Source organism: Chiloscyllium plagiosum, unplaced genomic scaffold (assembly GCF_037043375.1).
Source record: "Chiloscyllium plagiosum isolate Xiang-an unplaced genomic scaffold, Cpla_swu_hap1 HiC_scaffold_3, whole genome shotgun sequence".
NCBI classification, from domain to species: domain Eukaryota; kingdom Metazoa; phylum Chordata; class Chondrichthyes; order Orectolobiformes; family Hemiscylliidae; genus Chiloscyllium; species Chiloscyllium plagiosum.
Window position 1 is genome coordinate 3801883 of NW_028270141.1, and position 21401 is coordinate 3823283.

At 42.8% G+C, this 21401-nt stretch overlaps 1 protein-coding gene across 11 annotated transcripts in view; it reads left to right on the forward strand.

Annotated features, from left to right (window-relative positions):
* Positions 1 to 21401, forward strand: part of agbl5 (AGBL carboxypeptidase 5) — a 131402-nt gene that overhangs the window by 47227 nt on the left and 62774 nt on the right. For all 11 annotated transcript variants that reach the window (XM_087977088.1, XM_087977094.1, XM_087977098.1 and 8 more), the window contains 4 exons: positions 179 to 348; positions 3339 to 3474; positions 12658 to 12839; positions 15810 to 16030. In XM_087977088.1, the coding sequence (XP_087833214.1) occupies positions 179 to 348; positions 3339 to 3474; positions 12658 to 12839; positions 15810 to 16030 (709 nt within the window). The remainder of the gene's footprint in view (positions 1 to 178; positions 349 to 3338; positions 3475 to 12657; positions 12840 to 15809; positions 16031 to 21401) is intronic.

Genomic DNA, 21401 nt, shown 5'->3' on the forward strand with positions numbered 1-21401 from the left:
GGGTGCATATTTTTGGCTGTGTTGATTGAACTGTGTTACTGCTTTCACTTTTAAAAATGCTTCTACTTCCATGAATGTAAACATTTGCTTCCTGTGCTTGGTGACTTTTAAGCTCAATATTCTCAAATAGGATTAAATTCTTCCATTTAATAGTTTTCTTTTTTCATTATCCAAATAGATAGAGAATATGTTGTTTCCAAAACTGATCTCCATGAACTCAGCACACTTTGATTTCACGGCTTGCAATTTCTCTGAGAGAAACATGTATGCCAAAGACAAAAGGGACGGACAGTCTAAAGAGGGAAGTGGGAGAGTGGCAATTTATAAGGCGACTGGAATTATTCACAGGTGAGAGGGTGTTTCATACAGTTTATGAAAAGTTTTTTTTTTGGTTATACTTCAAGTTTTTTTTTACTTGCAGAGTTTTAAATAAAAAATGTTTATTTTGTATTCATGCCATGTTAAAGAATGCAAATGGTGACAGCTGAAAGTTTTTGAAATAATATTCATATCTTTAACTCAAGCATTTTTAATGTAACTTAAATTTCTTACGTTGAGTGCCCTAATTGTTCTAAATAATTTTACTCATAAGTAAATTTTGTAATGATTCGATTCAAAACTGAAGTTTTAGCATTTTGTTATATTTTCAAAAACCGATATTATTCTCAGAAACAAACCTGTAATTTGAAAATGGAGATCAAATAAGTTCAATCCAGACAATAAATTCGCCTTTAATTTATTTTATGTTTCTTTGCTGTTATGTACTTTCAAGCTTAAAGTTAAGAAAAAAAAAGTGTTAGGCAACATGACATTTATATTTCTCTTCAAAATTTGAAAAATAAATCTGAAATCTGTTCATTATTCTTTTGTTTGAATTTTCAGGAAAATATAATGCAGCAAAGCTTTACTATGACTATTGGACATACTTAAAAACAAACAGCTAGTCACTTTAAATTTCATTTTGTTCTATATTGTTCAACAGAAAATACACTGCCCACAGTGATCTGAAAATATTATTTTTGACTTGGTTTCTAATTAGATTTCTCATTACTGGACAATCTCTCATTGTAGTCAGTAGAATCTGACTCAGTGGTGCACAAGATGGTGCTGTTTGTTATTCTAGTTTTCTATTTAAGATTTTATCATAATTCAGGTGTAATTATTGATGCTCAGTTTGATTGTACTGTTTTTCAAAAGAAGCCAAAACATTCTTCTTTTTTTAAAGTTGGTATAACCTACTTTAGAGTCTTGGAGTCCTAGAGTCCTTGACCCAAACTGGTCCATGCCGACCAAAATGTCTGTCCATGCTAGTTCCATTTCCCTGCACTGGGCTCATATCCTTCAAATCCTTTCCTGTCTATGTATTTATCCAAATGCCTTTTAAATGTTGTTAATGTACCTGTCTCAACCACTTCTACTGGTAGCTAGTTCCAAATGCTTACCACCCTCAGTGTAAAAAAAAATGCTCCTCAAGTTCCCTTTTATTCTTTTCCCTCTAACCTTAAACTGATGCCCCCTAGTTCTCTATTCCCCAACCTTGGGAAAAACACAGTACATTCACCCTTTCCATATCTCTCATGATCTTATACACTTTTATACGGTCCTCCCTCCAGTGTCCTATGCTCTAAAGGAAAAAGTCCTAGCTTGTCCAATCTCCCCCTAAGATTCAGACCCTTGAGTCCTAGCAGCATGTAGATTGTAATTTTTTTCTGCATTCTTTTTCCTGTTTAATAACATCCTTCCTATAGTAAGCTGACCAAAAGTGAACACAATACTCCAAGTGCGGCTTCAACAATGTCCTTTATAACTGCAACATAACTTTGCAACTTCTCTACTCAGTGCCCTGACTGATGAAGGCCAGTGTGTCATAAGCCTTCTTCACTGCCCTGTCGACCTGTGAATCCACTCTCAGAGAACTGTGAACCTGAACTTGAAGATCACTCTGTTCCATTGCACTCCTTAAGGCCCTACCAATCACCATGAAACTCCTACCTTGATTTGACTTTCCAAAATGCAAGACCTCTCACTTAACTATGTTAAACTCCATTTACCCTTTCTCTTTTCAAGGTTCTGCTGCAGTTTCTGATAACCATCCTCGCCACCACCTACTTTAGTGCCATCAGCAAACTTACTAATCATGCCTTGTACATTCTCATCCAAATCATTGACATAGATAACAAACAATAATGGGCCCAGCACCGACCCCTGAGGCACTCCACTAGCCACAGGCCTCCAGTCCGACAAGCATCCTTCCAATATGACCCTCTGCTTCCTACTATCAAGCTAACTATGTATCCAATTTGCCAGCTCCCCCTAGATTCCATGTGTTCAAGAGTTCCAGAGCAGCCTACCGTGTGGAACCTAACAAAGGCCTGCTGAAATCCATATAGACTACGTCTGCCACCCTGCCCTCGTCAACCTTCCTGGTCACTTCATCAAAGAACTCTCTCAAATTTGTGAGGGATGATATCCACTCTCAAAGCTGATTACTCCTAATCAAACCCTGTCTTTCCAAATGCGTGTATATTCTTATCTCTCAGAATCTTCTCATGTAACTTAACCACCAAAGGTGTTAAGCTTACTGGTCTATAGTTCCCACGCTTTTCTTGCAGCCTTTCTTGAATTATGGCACAATTTGTACAGGACATTGGTCAGGCCACTTTTGGAATATTGCGTGCAATTCTGGTCTCCTTCTTATTGGAAGGATATTGTGAAACTTGAAAGGGTTCAGAAAAGATTTACAAGGATGTTGCCAGGATTGGAGGATTTGAGCTAGGGAGAGGCTGAACAGGCTGGGGCTGTTTTCCCTGGAGCGTCGGAGGCTGAGGGGTGACCTTTTTGAGGATTACAAAATTTATGAGGGACGTGGATAGGATAAACAGACAAAGTCTTTTTCCTGGGTGGGAGAGTCCAGAACTAAAAGGCATAGGTTTTGGGTGAGAGGGGAAAAATATAAAAGAGGCCTAAGGTGCAATTACTTCACGCAGAGGGTGGTACATGTATGGAATGAGCTGCCAGAGGAAGTGGTGGAGGCTAGTACAATTGCAACATTTAAAAGGCATCTAGATGGGTATATGAATAGGAAGGGTTTGGAGGGATATGGGCTGGGTGCTGGCAAGTGCGATTAGGTTGGGATATCTGGTCAACATGCATGAGTTGGATCGAAGGGTCTGTTTCCATGCTGTACGTCTCTATGACTATGATACACACTACCCTCTGTCTTCTGGGGCCTCACTCGTGGCTCACAATGATGCAAAAAATTTTCCTAATGTAATTTCATTCGAGAATTTGTCTGAAAGTTTTGTGATTTTTCAAAGTTTCTGTGTTTTCCTCCACAGCTATACCTTGGAATGTAATTATAATACAGGCCGCTGCGTGAACTCAGTTCCTCCTGCTTGCCATGACAATGGACGAGCAAGTCCACCACCACTACCTGCTTTTCCACCTAAATATACTACAGAAATCTTTGAACAAGTATGTAAACATTGTAAACATAAAGTGTCATATATGCAGTGTTTTGAATTTGTGATGCATACACAAAGTCTTTCCTCTGAATTAATACTTCACCTTTTAAATGAATTCAGTTTTTCCATTCTTCCTACCCAAGTTGATAATTTAACATTTCCCCAATCCCCCCAGTTTATACAATATGTTGTTATCTTTTGAAGCAGTCCATGTGCTTCAGCAACCTATCTGTGTTATTTCTTCCCTTCTAGCTTCCTTTCACCAGAAAACCTGGATTTATCACTTCCCTTATCTAAGTTAAAAGTTACACAACACCAGGTTGTAGGCCAACAGGTTGATTTGGAAGCACTAGCTTTCGGACTGCTGCTCCTTCATCCTCCACAACCACCTAATGAAGGCGCAGCGCTCTGAAAGCTAGTGCTTTCAAATACACCTGTTGGACTATAACCTGATGTTGTGTGATTTTTAAGCTTGTACACCCCAGTCCCAACACCAGCATCTCCAAATAATCCCTTCTCAAAGTCAATTATATAGATTGTAAATCACTGAGGCCTAAGCACTTGAAACTAACTATCATCCCAAAAGTGACTTCTTTGGTCCTTTTCTACTTTTGTCTGTGAACCAGTCTTCATTCTCTTCCATATAATATTTTCAATCCCATGTGCATTATCTTGTGCAACAAACTATTATAGAGTACCTTACCTAATCCCTTCCAAAAATCCAAGTATACTACGTCCACTAATTCCCCCTTGCTTGTCCTGCTTTTTGTACCTTCAAAAAGCTCGAATAGTTTTGCCAAACATTATTTCCTTCTCATTAGGCTTTGCCTAATATGGTAATTTTCAATATGACTTGTTACTTTGTAATATATGTTGTTATAGATTCCACCTACTTTTCATTTTGGCCACCTGACTGATCATTCTCTTTTCCTTTCCTATCTTGAAAAGAGAGGTAATTTTTGCTCTGTTTCAATCCATTGGGAGTCTTCTAGAATCTAGGGAGTTCTGGAGCCTCAAATACTCAAATAATCTACAATAACTGTAACCACTCTTTCAAAACTCTAGGCAGAAGGGCATTGGGCATGGGGGAATTTTAATCCCATTAATTTCTCAGCTTTTTTGCCTTCACTAATGTTACGAACTTGTAAGTTCCCCACAATGTATCTTTTGCTTTCTGTTGTGAACACTGATGCAAATAGGTTTTTTTTCTATAATTTTCTCATCTTTTATGCCAGTGCCTCTAATATTTTCAATGACCTCTTCCTAACATGGTTCCTAAAAACTCTTAAAATCCATAAGATAAAGGAGCAGAATTAGGCAATTTGGCCAATGGCGTCTGCTCTACCATTTGATCATTGCTGATATGTCTCCTGCCTTAATTCTTGTATTAATCAAGAACCTGTCTATCTCAGTGACTTGGCCTCAGAGCCTTCTGTGGTAATGGGTTCTATAGATTCACCACCCTCAGTTCTAAAGGGCTATCCCTTCATTCTGAGGCTGTACCCACAGATCCTCGTCTGACTTAAGAGTGGAAACATCTTCTCCATGTCCATTCTATACAGGTCTCTCAATATTCTGTAAATTTCAATGAGATTTTCTCCCCACATCTTTCATCCTTCTAAACTCTTTCGATTACACACCCAGAGTCCTCAATCACTTCTGGTATGAGGAGCCCTTCCTCCCTGGGATTATTCTAGTAAATCTCCTTTGAACCCTTCCAATGTTGCCTGCATGTCACTTCCACTCCCGTGGTTGCCACTGCCAATGTCACTTCTACCCCATATTGACATCACCCACCGGAACACTGATGACAACCACGCTGCCCCAGCACACGCCACCGAAAGCACTGCTTACACTGCCTTAGATGCCATGCCACCAAATACACCACTTCTGCCCCCATGACCATCACCTATGATGTCATCAATGATCCCGTGACTGTCCCTGAAGTGGGGGCAGTCTCCAACTCTACTCTCAACACTAGGCCCCAGCCACCAGCCTTGCTGGGTTTTCACCATTTCCCCCAAGACCTCCCCGTCACTGAGAATGAATGATCAGTCCTCTACGCTCCCAGGTCAACAAATTTCGAATGCATTGTGACATTGATCTTTTCTTCCTCTGTGTCCATGCTTACTACTTCAGTCATGCCTCCCAACTTCCCTCCGTGGTCCCTTCTTCCGTCTCCAACACACTCCATTGTTTTGGCCCCCTTACGGGCTTCTTTATCTCCAACTGCCATTGTGACATTAACCACCTCAATCTCTCACCCTTCCCAACCACTGCAACCTCTTATCCTCACAATGTGTAGCCCTCCATTCCCTCTGCTCTAATCCCAACCTCACCATTAAACCAGTGGACAAGGTAGGTGCAGTGGTAGTTTGGTGCACTGGCTCCTACATCACCGAAGCCAGGTGCCAACTCACAGACACCTCCACATACCGCCATGACATCACCTCCCATCACCAAATCATCATCTCCCAGACTGTCCACAGCCTCCAACTCCACAGTTTGCACCTACCAAAATTCACACACCTGACTGCCCAGGTTGACTTATTGTCTCAGTCTGCCCCTGCCCCACTGAACTTATCTCCTCATATCTCGACACCGTCCTGCCCCTCATGATCCCCATGTACATCCAACCATGCCCTCCACCTCCTCCATGAGTTTTGTTTCCCTGGCCCCCAATGCCTCATCTTCACCATGGATATCCAATCTCTATACGCATCCATCCGCCATAGCGAAGGCCTCCAAGTCCTCCAGTTATTCCTATCCCACTGACCCAACCAGTATCCCTCCACCGACACAATCATTTGATTGGCGGAACGGGCTTTCACCTGCAACAACTTCTCCTTTGAGCCCTCTAGCTTCCTTCAGACCAATGGGGTAGCCATGGGCACCCGGATTGGCCCCAGCTACGCCTATCTTTTCATCAGATACGTGGAACAACCCATCTTCCTCAGTTACGCCATCACCATTCCTCAACCTTTCCTTCGCTACATTGATGACTGTATTGGCACCACCTTGTGCTCCCATGAGGAGGTTGAACAGTTCATCAACTTCACAAATACCTTCCACCCTGAACTTTAAGTTCACCTGGGCCATCTCGGACACCCCCCTCCTCTTCCTGGACCTCTCCAGCTCCATCAATGGGGACTGACTCAACACTGACATCTCATAGCTGTGGGGACTAAACCGCTTCCCCCCTGACCCCCAGCCCCGCAAAGTAGAAACGTGACCCCTTACTCGCAATTCCTCTGCTGTATCTGCTCCCAGGAGGAGCAATTCCACTTCTGGACATTCTAGATGGCCTCCTATTTCAAGGACCACAATTTCCCACGTGGTCAGTAATGCCCTCCAGCACATCTCCTCCACTTCCCGTACCTCCGCCCTTGAACCCCACCCCTCCAAGCGCAACAAGGATAGAGCCGTCCTGGTCCTCAACTTCCACCCCACTAATCTCTGGATGCAGTTAGACTGTACCTTATCACTTGTCCTTCATGAAGAATTTTGGAAAGAACACCTTCAATCTCAAGTCCATTAGGTTGCGTCCTGCAGCCCCTGTGGGAAAGGGAGAGAGGGGATCCTATCGCATGGTTCCCTGAATAGACTGCCACAGTCATTTGGCAGAATGCCTCATCACCAGAACTTTCCAACAAGCACCAAGACATTGCTTGGCTGGTCGAGAGAAGGGCACTACCTGTGAGATCTTTCATGCATACTCGGTCTCTCTGTGGCACTGCATGCTGTCCTCGAAGCAGTTGCGAGGGCGTAAAGATTGTCATACATCTCCTTCTGGAATGTGCCTTTGGAAAGCAAGTCTGGAGAGATATGCAAAGTCTGTCCCGGGGTGCTCCGGTTTCCTCCCACAGTCCAAAGATGCGCAGGTTGGGGTGGATTGGCAATGCTAAATTGCCCACTGTCCAGGGGTATGTAGGCTAGGTGGGTGAGCCATGCGAAATGCAGGGTTACAGGGGTTGGTTTGGGGGCAGTGGAGTGGATCTGGATTGAATGTTATTTGGAGGGGCAGTGTGGAGTCGATGGACTGAATAGCCTGCCAATCCACACTCTAGCGGTTCTATGATACATGCCGAGGGATGTTCTAAAGCTTGGGGCAGCTGCTGCCAAGGCGTAGTGGAGGAAGACCACCATGTAAAGTTTTAATGCCCTTGGTTTTTGCAATTGCAGAGTGTGTCAAATTCCAGTGTTTTGCCTTGGTGTGCAAAGAATGTGTGTGTGTATATAGAGTATAGTGAAGCAGTTTTAGGATTGTGATGAAGTTTCTTGGACATATAAACCTTTAGGGAGTGGTCAATAAAGCATCATGAATCAAATGCTTTGGTCAGTTCACTGAATGCAATGGAGAATTCTGGTGGTATTCTTGACACTTTTCTTGAATTTACTTGTTTACAAAGACCATGGAAACCTGAATACAACTTTATTTAAGACTGGGACTCTGGGATGTTGTCATTGTCTACATGATCTTAATGGGTAGGTGATCTGACAAACCACAATGGTTGGCCCCATCTTTCTCTGCAGCCTTCTAGCGTGCGGTGAGGCACACAGTCTTGCCTCACTTGTTTTTCTGCTGGTGACATTTTTCCTTTTTGGAAAGGTTGCCATGCAACTACATCTCAGTCAAACCTATTCGATTATACCCCCTATTTATTTCTGCTATTATTTAATCTCCAGTCCTTCCTTTTATACGTGAGAGTTCTGTTTTTGAGAACCCCCATGAATGATGAAATTTGCGAGTGTGGGACCCGTTAAAAATCCCAGATATGTAAGTTTGCCCATGTATGTTGAACTTTGTTGCTACTTATTTTTGACACGGATGGACAAATTCACAAGTCATGAACTTGCAGCTACCGTTATTCATTACAATGCCTTGTACAATCAGATTTGGCACCATTAATTTTAATGTTACTCTTCATAATTCATATGACTTTAATCGCCGCAGTCCTATAATGATCTTCCAGCTTGGTTTTACTTAGATCGCTATTCTACAGCCTTGAATTTGTATCCTTATTGAATTGTTCCTCCTGTTATTAGTTTGAAGCCCTGTTTACTGCACTAGTTGTTTGATTATTTATGAAATTGTTCATAGCCTGTTCTTGGGGGATTCCATCCTAATGGAATAGCTTCCTCTTTCTCACAGCTAACAGTACCCCATTAGTTGGCATCTTGTGCAATGTTCAAAGTGCATAATTATAGCTACTTTGCTCTGCAAAAATTAGTTTCTGCATTTCCTACATTACAACTGTGACCACATTTCAAAAGTATTTAGAGGGATATATGCCGAAGGCAGGCAAATAGGACGTTTTATTTGGGAAACTTGGATGAGTTGGACCAAAGGCTCTGTTTTAATGCTATTTGACTCTCTTACTATGTTTAATTGCCTGTAAAGCAGTTTGAGATGTTGGCCGTCATTGACTTTTCTTATGCAGCTCATCAATTTCCAATGAGAAACAATATTCCAAACTGTATCAGCTCAATTTGATTATAAACATTTGTGTTAGTTTTCTCATGCACATCATTATACTATGCACTCTGTTTTAAAATAAACACTTTTAAAGAACTATCTTTGCTTTTTAACCCTCTGAATTGTGTGTTAGTATATCTGATTCTGAGAATGTTTAATTGATGGAAAATTAGGGATCCTGTAAATTGTACTTGGAATGAATATTCAGTAACATTGACGGTTATTTACAAAGCTAAATGGCCACAACTGGGATATGGGTTTGGATATTCTTAGACTTGCTATTGCATTGATGGAAGATCAGTCCTCAGTAGAGGCCTCATCTTCATCCCCCTACACTCCTGGATTAACGAGTTCAACACGCTGCGAGACACCGAACAATTCTTCTGCCGCCTTCGCCTCCGCGCCTACTTCTTCAACCTGGATTCTCGCCCACCCTCTGACGACCCCTTCTCCCAACACACCCCATTCACCTGGACACCCCGTGCTGGCCTCTTACCCGCCCTCGATCTCTTCATAGCCAACTGCCGCTGCGACATTGACCGCCTCAACCTGTCCACTGCTCTCACCCACTCCAACCTCGCAACATGCAGCCCTCCACTCCCTCTGCTCCAACCCCAACCTCACCATCAAACCGGCAGACAAGGGAGGCGCGTTTGGTAGTTTGGCGCACCGATCTTTACACTGCTGAGGCTAAACGCCAGCTCGCGGACACGTCCTCCTACTGCCCCCTTGACCATGACCCCACCTCCCACCACCAAACCATCATCTCCCAGACCATCCATAACCTCATCACCTCCGGAGATCTCCCATCCACCGCCTCCAACCTTATAGTCCCACAACCCCGCACCGCCCGTTTCTACCTCCTGCCCAAAATCCACAAACCTGACTGCCCCAGCCGACCCATCGTCTCAGCCTGCTACTGCCCCACCGAACTCATCTCTACATACCTCGACACGACCCTGTCCCCCTTAGTCCAAGAACTCCCCACCTACGTTTGGGACACCACCCACGCCCTCCACCTCCTCCATGATTTTCGCTTCCCCGGCCCCCAACGCCTTATCTTCACCATGGACATCCAGTCCCTATACACATCCATCCCCCATCACGAAGGCCTCAAAGCCCTCCCTTTCCTGCCGAACCAACCAGTACCCTTCCACTGACACCCTCCTTCGACTGACTGAACTGGTCCTCACTCTGAACGACTTCTCTTTCCAATCCTCCCACTTCCTCCAAACCAAAGGAGTAGCCATGGGCACCTGCATGGGCCCCAGCTATGCCTCCCTCTTCATCGGATATGTGGAACAGTCCATCTTCCGCAGCTACACTGGCACCACCCCCCACCTTTTCTTCCGATACATCGATGGCTGTATTGGTGCTACCTCATGCTCCCACGAGGAGGTTGAACAGTTCATCTACTTTACTAACACCTTCCACCCCGACCTCAAATTTACCTGGACCGTCTCAGACTCCTCCCTCCCCTTCCTAGACCTCTCCATTTCTATCTCAGACGACCGACTCAACACGGACATTTACTATAAACCGACCGACTCCCACAGCTACCTAGATTACACCTCCTCCCATCCTGCCCCCTGTAAAAACGCCATCCCATATTCCCAATTCCTCCGCCGCATCTGCTCCCAAGAGGATCAATTCCAATACCGAACAACCCAGATGGCCTCCTTCTTCAAAGACCGCAATTTCCCCTCAGACGTGGTTGACAATGCTCTCCACCACATCTCCTCCACTTCCCGCTCCTCTGCACTTGAACCCCGCCCCCTCCAATCGCCACCAGGACAGAACCCCACTGTTCCTCACCTACCACCCCACCAACCTCCAGATACATCGTATCATCCTTCCTCATTTCCGCCACCTCCAAACAGACCCCACCACCAAGGATATATTTCCCTCCCCTCCCCTATCAGCGTTCCGGAAAGACCACTCCCTCCGCGACTCCCTCGTCAGGTCCACACCCCCCACCAACTCAACCTCCACTCCCGGCACCTTCCCCTGCAACCGCAAGAAATGCAAAATTTGCGCCCACACCTCCCCCCTCACTTCCCTCCGAGGCCCCAAGGGATCCTTCCATATCTATCACAAATTCACCTGCACCTCCACACACATAATTTACTGCATCCGCTGCACCCGATGTGGCCTCCTCTACATTGGGGAGTCAGGCCGCCTACTTGCGGAACGTTTCAGAGAACACCTCTGGGACACCCGCACCAACCAACCCAACTGCTCCATGGCTGAACACTTTAACTCCCCCTCCTACTACGCCAAGGACATGCAGCTCCTTGGCCTCCTCCATCGCCAGACCATGGCAACATGACGCCTGGAGGACGAGCGCCTCATCTTCTGCTTAGGAACCCTCCAACCACAAGGGATGAATGCAGATTTCTCCAGCTTTCTCATTTCCCCTCCCTCCCCCTTATCTCAGTTCCAACCCTCGGACTCAGCACCGCCTTCTTGACCTGCAATCTTCTTCCCGACCTCTCCGCCCCCACCCCCTCTCCGGCCTATCACCCTCACTTAACCTCCTTCCACCTATGCATTCCCAACGCCCCTCCCAAGTCCCTCCTCCCTACCTTTTATCTTAGCCTGCCTGGCACACCCTCCTCATTCCTGAAGAAGGGCTTATGCTCAAAACGTCGATTCTGCTGCTCCTTGGATGCTGACTGACCTGCTGAGCTTTTCCAGCAACATATTTTTCAGTATTGATGGAAATTCCTTGGATTGTCTCTAAATTATTAGGACTCCAAGGTTAATGAAAGAAGCGAGGGCTTCAATTTCTATTTTGAAAACCAGACTTGAGTATTCACTTTTAATTATTCATATTTGCAGAAATCCTGAAACCTAGAAAAAATTGCATATTCCTCACAATATATTTGTAAAATTTTGTAGGGGCTAAATAAAACTCTGGGAGTACCCAGTATTATGGTATAATGGAAGTTAATTCTGAATATATCCAAACTTGTGCAAATGTAATTTAGCCTTGTTTGGAGAAGAGACACAGTTAATTGTGGTATACTGTTGCTACTTTAAGATTAGTTTATTCTGCTGGTCAAGAAACTTCACACTTGAACTGTAGAATGCTGTCAAATGAATCTGGAGTTTAAATTGTGGATTAAAGAACTGACCATCAAGCATTGACTTCTTAGCTAACCATTTTGTTAAGCTACCTGTCTATCAGGCATAGATGAGTGGCATGGTGGCACAGTGGTTAGCACTGCTTCCTCATAGCACCAGGGAACTGGGGATCAATTCCAGCCTTGGGTGACTGTCTGTGTTGTTTGCATGTTCTCCTCATGTCTGTGTGTGTTTCCTCCAAGTGCTTTGGTTTTCTCCCCTAGTCCAAAGATGTGCAGGTAAAGTGATTGGCCATTCTAAGTTGCCTTTTGAGTCCAGGGATATGCAAGCAAGATGAATTAGCTAATATGGGGTTATGGGTATAGGGTGGATGCTCTTCATCAGGCCATTGCAGACCTGCTCGGCTGAATGGCTTTTGTCTGCACTGTAAGGATTCTGTTATCTAGATTGGATTTCCATGGGCTCTAGAATTGTGTGATAATTCTAGATTTTAATGTCTTATAGCTAATCGAAGAACCACTCACCAAGGTGGTTAATAATTTGAGAGGGCATATGTGGATAGCCATAGCTATCACATAAAAGTAATTGTCTGATCTGTTAATTAGTTTTCTGTTTCCCTCATTTCCTTAGGTGGGGAGAGCTTTAGCCATTGCAGCCTTAGATATGGCTGATTGTAATCCTTGGCCGAGAGTTGTTTTGTCAGAATACAGTTGTCTGACTAAACTTCGTGCATGGATGTTGAAGCATATTCGAAATACAAGAAGCACAGCAATGTCAAAAAAAAATGTCACAAGGATTTCTAAAGGTCCCAAGTAAGTCACAATAAAAAACAGAAAATTCCTTTCCAGTGAAAGCATTGATAAGGTGCTACATCAAAAGTTATTGTGGAAAACCAAAGTTCATGGTTTAGGAAGTATGACATGGATAAAAGATTGACTTGCCAGCAGGAGGTGTAGACAAAAGTTAGTCATATTCAGGTTTGCAAGATGTAACTTGTGATGTGCCACAGGGATCAGTGCTAGGATCTTTTTTTAGAATTATGTCGATGACTTAGATGAAGGACCGGAAGGTATGATTGCTAAATTTGCTGATAATACAAAGATAGGCAGGAAAGTTATAAGGAGGATACAATGAGACCAGAAGGGTCTCATTGTGGATAAGTGTGGATAAAGATCTGGAAAATAGAAAACAATGTGCAAAAAGGTGAAATTGTCAATTTTGGCAAGAAGAATATAAATGGTGAGAACTTGGCCTACTCTGAGGTGCAAAGAGATTTATATGAATCGCAAGAGATTAATATGCAAGTGCAGCAAGTAATTTGAGAAGTTAATAGAATGTTATTGTGTATTGCAGAGGAAATTGAATGCAAATATAGGGAATTTATACTTCAATTACATCGGACATTGGTGAGACCAATGTTGGCTGAAATCATCTAGTATGAAGGGCTCTTGTGCTAGGCCTCCCTCGCTCAGAGGTAGGGACACTAAGTTCAAGTCCCACTTACTCTAGAGATGTGACATAACATTTGCAGTTTTATAATTAAGGAATTACAGGTTGAACTTTTCTTTCTTCTTAAGATAGTTGACTGGCAGGTTTTCCATTTTCTAAAAGATCTTGACTTGCAATCGATTTTCTCTGAGGGCTGTTCAATTCTTTGCTGACCTGGGCACACTTCCAAGAAACCTTCCTTATTTTTTACAATACTGCAAGTTGCTGGATATTACTCCAGAGTTGTGATGGTTCTTCCCTGTAGAGAGAGGGAGGGTTTCATTTCTCTCCTTTACATAATTAATTTTGGATTTAGTTATACCTGTGGTTGAGAAGTCTTATTTGCAGAGCAATCTGAAAGTCTCATTCACTGCTGAACTCTCCAGATGATGCACTTCAGCGTCCAGCCACTTAACCCTCGGATAGCCTTTTCTGAGTGCACGAATCCATCCCAGCTATTAGATGTTCCTTTTTATCTTCCTTGAGAGTTTGTCTGTTTTCAGGTCAGGTGGCTTTGGTGATCATTTTGAAAAGTTCCAAGACTTATTTTACTTCTCCCAACCTCTTAGTCCAAGACTTTATAGTAAATCTATTGGATTTAAAGTTGAATAATCCAGATTTGATATATCATGACGTGTACTTATAAGCATCTAATAAAGTGTATTGTGATGGTGTCTCTGTGTCTGGGTCAGATGTCCCTTCCTAGCATGTGATGGCTACGGAAGTGTCTTAACATGTCCAGATCAAGTTGATTTTTTTTTATTTAGTTAATATATAATACTTGGAGGAGGACAAATTGCAGAATGTGTAAAGAGCAACGGAATGGACAACTAAAATTGCTCTGAACATGACTGGGGCAAACGGTCTCTTTCTGTGCTGTACTGTTCTTAGAGGTGTGTGTCATTAGATATAGTATTTCATGCATGAGCTGAAAACAGGTGATTTGGAAGTCTAGGATAGTTCCTTCAAGATCAAGCATTGCGCCCTCCTTGATAGTTACTGAATTTAAGAGTGGAGGAAGATAAAAGATGAAATCAAATCTTGCCAATGGACATGTCAATGGGTGGCAGGTGGCTCAGTGGTTAGCTGCCTCACAGTGCTCAGGACCCCGGTTCAGTTCCAACTTTGAGTGACTGTGGAGTTTGCGTGCTCTGCTAATGTCTGCATGACTTTCCACCGGGTGCTCTGGTTTCTGTCCACAGATGGGCAGATTACGTGGATTGGTCATTCTGAATTGTCTGTATTGTCCCAGGATGTGGAGACTAGGTGGATTAGCCATGGTAAATGAAGGTTATGGTGATACGGTAGGGGTGGGAGCTCTTCGGTGGGTTGGTGCAGACTCGATGGGCTGAACTGCCTCTTTTCGCACTGTAGAGATTCTGTGATTCTTTGACAACACGATGGGTGGCACTGCTGCCTCACAGCACCAGGGACCCAGGTTCAATTCCAGCCTCGTGCGACTGTCTGTGGAATTTGCACATTCTCCCCGTGTCTGCGTGGGTTTCCTCCGGGTGCTCTAGGGAATCTAAGCTAATCTAATCTATAGAATGTAACTATTGATTTTCAGACTGCCAGATCCATCGAATCATGACCTGTTACTTCAGTTATGGGTATAATCATGGACTCCTGTCAATTTTGGGCAGAATTGAATAAGTTGCACAGTTGGATTTTGCACATGCAGGTGTTAGAACATATTACTGTTAATAGGTTTTTCAAAATCACCAACCAAAGTGGTATAGAGTTAATAGCAACAAATAGTTTACGGTTGATTATCAAAGGAGTATCATGTGGTTTGTATCTCTGCTTCAATCCTTGTTTTGACTTTGTTTTGCAGAGAAGAGGGATTACTACAGATGACTGCTTTTTGTTTCATAAAGTGTAATGGTGTTACTTTTGTTATAGTGGAAGTAAACAGAACTTTGTGATGACATTTTGTTTGGTATGCTTCCAAATGGGAAATTGCTTTTGACATGCGTATAAATTATAAAGTAACTACTGAAGTAACAAATAACAATTTTTAAATTGCTACTTTATACTACTGTCAAACTATTGAATTAAATTTATTCAAGTGAATAGTTAACCAATTTAGGCTTTCTTCTGTTCACCTTTCCACTCCAATTATGTGCGGTACTTTTGAAATGTGATCTCAAGTGAAGAGAAAGAGAAAATCATACACGCTTTATTATTTACGGTAACAGTGAGCTACTGAAGATAAATAATTTGCTGTTTACTGAGGTGATGTTTATGTACTGTACATCAGATGCTTTGATGTATTCGTTCTCTCTCAAACATAGTGGGATAACATCCTCCATCTCAGAAAATTCTCTCAGTAAGATGAAGAGTAATGGGACTGGCGCCTCTGGAATCAGCAATGGGCATCAAAATCCATCTCTGATTAAAGCGTCTTCCAGTTTTACATTTGGGTACAGCCCTGGAACAAGCAAAGGAGCTTGTGCACCAGGATCAAATCATAACCCTTCAAAAGGTGCTCACAAAACCCTTGCACCAGTGAGAGGTAAGATATGTATTATAACTGTATGTATTATAACTGAGCCTTGCCTGCATGAGCAGGATATTGCAGATGCTACAAAGCTGAAATAAGTGAGAAAATGCTGGAAATAATCTGTAAGTCACAGACCTGAAACCCCTAACTCTCCTCTTCACAGAGGGATGCTGCATGATGTGTTTCCAGTATTTTCAGTTTTATTGTTAAGATATATCTGCTGTGTTGAGCTCTAGTATACATAGCTTAACTTCTGTTAAGGTTTCCTGGGTTTTATTGCAGTTGTTACTACTTTCATGTAATCTGTGATCTTTGGCTTAAGGATTAATCAAAAGTTATCATGCATGTAATCCTTCCAGCTACTGGGGCAGCATGGTAACTGAATGGTTGGAACTGCTGCTTCATAATGCCAGGGACCCAGGTTCAATTCGACCATTTGGCGACTGTGTGGAGTTTGCACATTCTCCCTGTGTTTGTGTGGATTTCCTCCAGGTGTTCCGGTTTCCTCCTACAGTCCAAAGATTTTTATTTATATTTATTAGATTCCCTACAGTGTGGAAACAGACCCTTTGGCCCAACAAGTCCACACCGACTCTCCGAAGAGTAACCCACCCAGACCCATTTCCCTCTGATTAATGCACCAAACAGTATGGGCAATTGAACATGGCCAGTTCACCTAACCTGCACATCTTTAGACTGTGGGAGGAAACCGGAGCACCCGGAGGAAACCCACCAGACAGATGTGCAGTTTAGGGTGGATTGGCCTTGCTAAATTGGCTGAATGTGCCAGCTAGGTAGATTAGCCATGGGAAATGTGGAGTTACAGAGATTGGGTAGGGGGGGTGGGACAGGGTGGGATGCTCTTTGGAAGTGGTGTGGACTTGATGGGCTAAATGGCCTGCTTCTACTCTGTAGGGATTCTATAACTTATGAAGCTATTCAGCAATGATGAAATTAGACTATTTTTAGTACATTCAAAGGTATTGACAGATATGTTTATCTGGTGATCAGAACAATAAATCAAGAATGTAATAATACCAGTTCATTATAGTGGTCATAAATTTAAACAAAAAATCCATCATCTTCCGTCCATCTCATTTGTACTATTTATTGTACTTCCAGCTAGCTAATGGTTAGCAACATGCACTAGAACAGTCAAACATGATTCTTTAACATCTTATTCTGTGGCCTGCAACTTTCCAGTTCAATTGTCTTAACATAAAAAACCTTATTAGAAAATTAATGCAAGAAAACTAAAATCTGTGTTCTTATTGGAGGAGTTAAAAGCTAATCATTGTGTTACACTTTGTGTTTTCATATGATTTTAACAGAAATGTTACCATATTCTGAATAAAACAGTTGAAGTGTTTGAGTTACACCATAATTCTAAGAGAATACCTTTGCTGTGAGGAACAGGTTTATGGTTGTGAACATTATTTTCAATATAGCTGAGACAAGTTATTTTGAATGTGTTACTATAGCTTTTAATCAGTAGTTGAGAAAACATGATAATTTAACAGCACGCACGTTGTCAGTATGACTGGCAAAGATGACCACTGGCTGCTTGTGCATGCATAGATTGGCAGTGCTGATGTTACCACAGCCATGACAGTCTTCTGGCTTCTCAAGGCTTGCTATTCCACCCTCACCTCCTTTCAAATGTGAAGTATTGTATTTTGGTACAATGAATAGGGATAAGAATTATACAATTAATGGCAGGACCTTGGGTGGTGTTGTACAACAGAGAGACCTAGGGGTTCAGCTACATAATGTTTGAAGTTTGCATTACATATTGACTGCATGTTAAAAAGGCATTTAGCGTGCTTGCCTTCATTGCTCAGTCCTTTGAGTAATGGAGTTGGGAAGTCACATTAAGGTTGTATAGGACATTGGTAAGGCCTCTTCTGGAATGTCCAGTTCTGGTTGTCCAATTATAGGAAGGATATCATTGCCATCTTGTTGCTGACTACATGGTTTGCACTTGGGGCTCTTCTGAGCATACCAGTTACTCTGCCCACCTAGTAATGCAAAGAATTATAGACAATCACGAAAAGGTTATTCAGAAGAAATAAATGTCAGGAAGGGACGAAGGTAGCTAGAAATGTAAAAACATGCATTTATATAGATATCTTAAAAAAGAGTCAGTGAAGTAGTGTTGGACCTCTTGAGGATGACCATAGGCAGTTAATAGTCGACTAATAATCACTAAGGAAGCATTACTAAGCAACCTGGTGGAGCTGCACATTTAGAAGTTTCCAGGTCCTGATGAACTTCATCATAAAGATCTTAAAAGAGATGGTTAATGAAATAGTGGATATGTTCTGGAAAGGTTTTATCAGATTGGAAAGTAGCAAATGTACTTCCTGTATACAAGAAGAGAGGGAGAGAGGAAACCATAGGTCAGTGAGCTTGATATCTGTTATGGGGGAGATTTTAGAATTAATCATTCAGGTGGTCATAACTGGGCATTTGGAAAAAAAACAAGGTAACCAGTAAGAGCTAGCATAGTTTTGTGAAAAGGAAATCATGTTTAGCCAATTTATTGGAATTCTTTGAAGGGTGGACGTGTTCTGAAGTTAAAGGGGAGCCCATTGATGAACACCATTGCTTGGCATTCCAAAAGGCATTTGGCACGGTTCCACATAAAAGGTTATTGCACAAAATAAAAGCTCATGGTGTAGGAGATAATGTACTGGCATGGACAGAAGATTGGCTAACTGGCAAAAACCAGTGTGTACATAAACAGGTCATTTTCAGATTGGCAGGATGTGAGATGTGGATTTCCACAGAGAGAGAGAGAGAGAGAAGCTTTTATTTGTCATTTCTACCATATACAACTGCTCCAGTAAAAATGAGACAGCGTTCCTCCAGGACTGAAGGTGTTACATGTTTTATTTTTGCGCCGGCCCTGTGCTTTACCCGCAATCTTACAGTTTACACCAGTGACTCAGTTGAGGGAAGCAGAGGCATGGTGGTGAATTTGCACATGATCGAAAGATAGGAAAATTGTATTATGAAGATGACAGAGCAAAAATGCAGACCAACAGAGGTGATGACTAGGACAAAATTTGGTAGATGAAGCATAATGTGAACTTGTTCACATTTAATAGCCTACAGCCCGGAGTTCTCCAATTTCAGATAACCTACCTTCCCTTCCCCCAACTCCCTTCCCAGTCCCTCCCCTCCCTTCCACTCCTCCCAGCCACCTAATGGATTCATTCCTTCCATTGACCAACCAGGTCGTACCGTCTACCAGTTTTCACCTATGCTAACCCACTTCACCACCCTGCTCCCGACACCCCCTTTACTTGCAGCTCCCCATACACCCACCCCCAGTCCTGAAGAAGGATTACACTGGAAACGTTGACTTCTCCACTTCCTGATGCTGCCTTGCTTGCTGTGTTCTTCCAGCCTCCTGCTTGTCTCTTATGTTCACTTTGGCAGGAATAATAAAATAGTGGAGTATTATTTAACAGTAGATATCTACAACAATCTGTGATGTCAGCTGGCCATGGCAGGAACAAACACAGAGTGTCTGTACATATTTCAATGTCATCACTGCATTACATATGCAGTTTTATCATCAGTACATATGCTGCTGTTGAATCGTTTAGCAAGGTGAGGCAGTGGCTGGGAACCTAATGGGAGTAGGAACATTGGCCATAAGTGGGAAAAGGGTGAGAGGCCTGTAAAGGCATTGGGAAGTTGGAGAGAAAGCTACACTGGGAGTTGGAGGTGCTGGGAAAGAGAGTGAGGCTGCTAGGAAAAAGGGGGAGAGGGTGACTGCAAGAAAGAGACAGGGAGGCATCTTGGACAAAGATAGAGAGGGAGACTGCATATAGAGGCGATCAACTTGAAACTAAAATAAATTACTTATATCCTCTCAGAGGGCATTTTATTTTAAATCTTAAAGCACCATCTTTCGGCAGGTAGCTATTTCCCGTTACTTGAGAATTATGTCAGCTTTCTTTCTGCACTGAGTTCACAAGATATTCTGATTGTTTAAATTGGGAATGACTGAAGAATTCCAAGGTGCAGAGGGATCTGGTGCATGGATCACAAAACGTTAGCAAGTTGTTAAAGCTAATCGAATTTTGTCCTTATTACGAGTAGAATTGAACACCAAAATAAGATTATGAATCAGATTTTGTTCGTCTTGCTTAAACAAAAGCATAAATGTATTGGAGGTAGTTCACTAGAGATTTTCTAGATCGATACTTGAGTGAACAGATTGTCTGAGGAGGGAAAATTGGTTCAGCTGGATAGGTTTGTCCTATTGAGGCAAGGAAGGGATGGTAGGTTGAAGCAACCATGATGACAAAAGATTTGGAACATGCAGTCAAGAGAAAGAAAAAAGCTTAAGGTTGAAGTAGCAAGAATGAGACCGGGCTTAAGAGAGTTACGAGGGACCCAGGAAGGAACTGAAGAATGGACTGAGCAAGCTAGAAGGGGGCATGAAAAAGCCTTGATGGGTGGGATTAAGGAAAACTCCAAGGCGTTCTACACTTACGTAAGGAACAACAGGATGGCCAGAGTGAGGGTAAGGCTGATCATGGATCGGGAAGGGGACTTTTGCCTGTAGTCAGAGGAAGTAGGGGAGGTCCTTGATGAATACTTTGCTTCAGTATTCACGAGCGAAAGGGATCTTGTCATTTGTGAGGACAGCGTGAAACAGGCTGATATGTTCCAATTGGTTGATGTTAAGAAGGGCGATCTGCGGGAACTTCTGAAAAACGTGAAGCTAGATAAGTCCTTTGGGCCATTCGGGATGTACCCAAGGTTACTACGGGAAGTAAGGAAAGAGATTACTGCGCCTTTGGCAATGATCTCTGTATCCTCACTGTCAACTAGAGTAGTACCAGATGATTGGAGGGTGGCAAATATTATTCCCTTGTTCAAGAAAGGGAATAGGGACAATCCTGGGAATTACAGAATTAAGGATAATCCAAAGAGTTTTTACAAATATATTAAGGACAAAAGAGTAACTAGGGAGAGAATAGGGCCCTCAAAGATCAGCAAGGCGGCCTTTGTGTGGAGCCACAGAAAATGGGAGCGATACTAAATGAATATTTTGCATCGGTATTTACTGTGGAAAAGGATATGGAAAATATAGGCTGTAGGGAAATAGTTGGTGACATCTTGCAAAATGTCCAGATTATAAAGGAGGAAGTGCTGGATGTCTTGAAACGGTTAAAGGTGGATAAATCCCCAGGACCTGATCAGGTGTACCCGGGAACTCTGTGGGACACTAGAGAAGTGATTGCTGGGCCTCTTGCTGAGATATTTGTACTGGAGGTTGGCAAACATGGTGCCACTGTTTAAGAAGGTCGGTAAAGACAAGCCAGGGAACTATAGACCGGTGAGCCTGACCTGAGTGATAGGC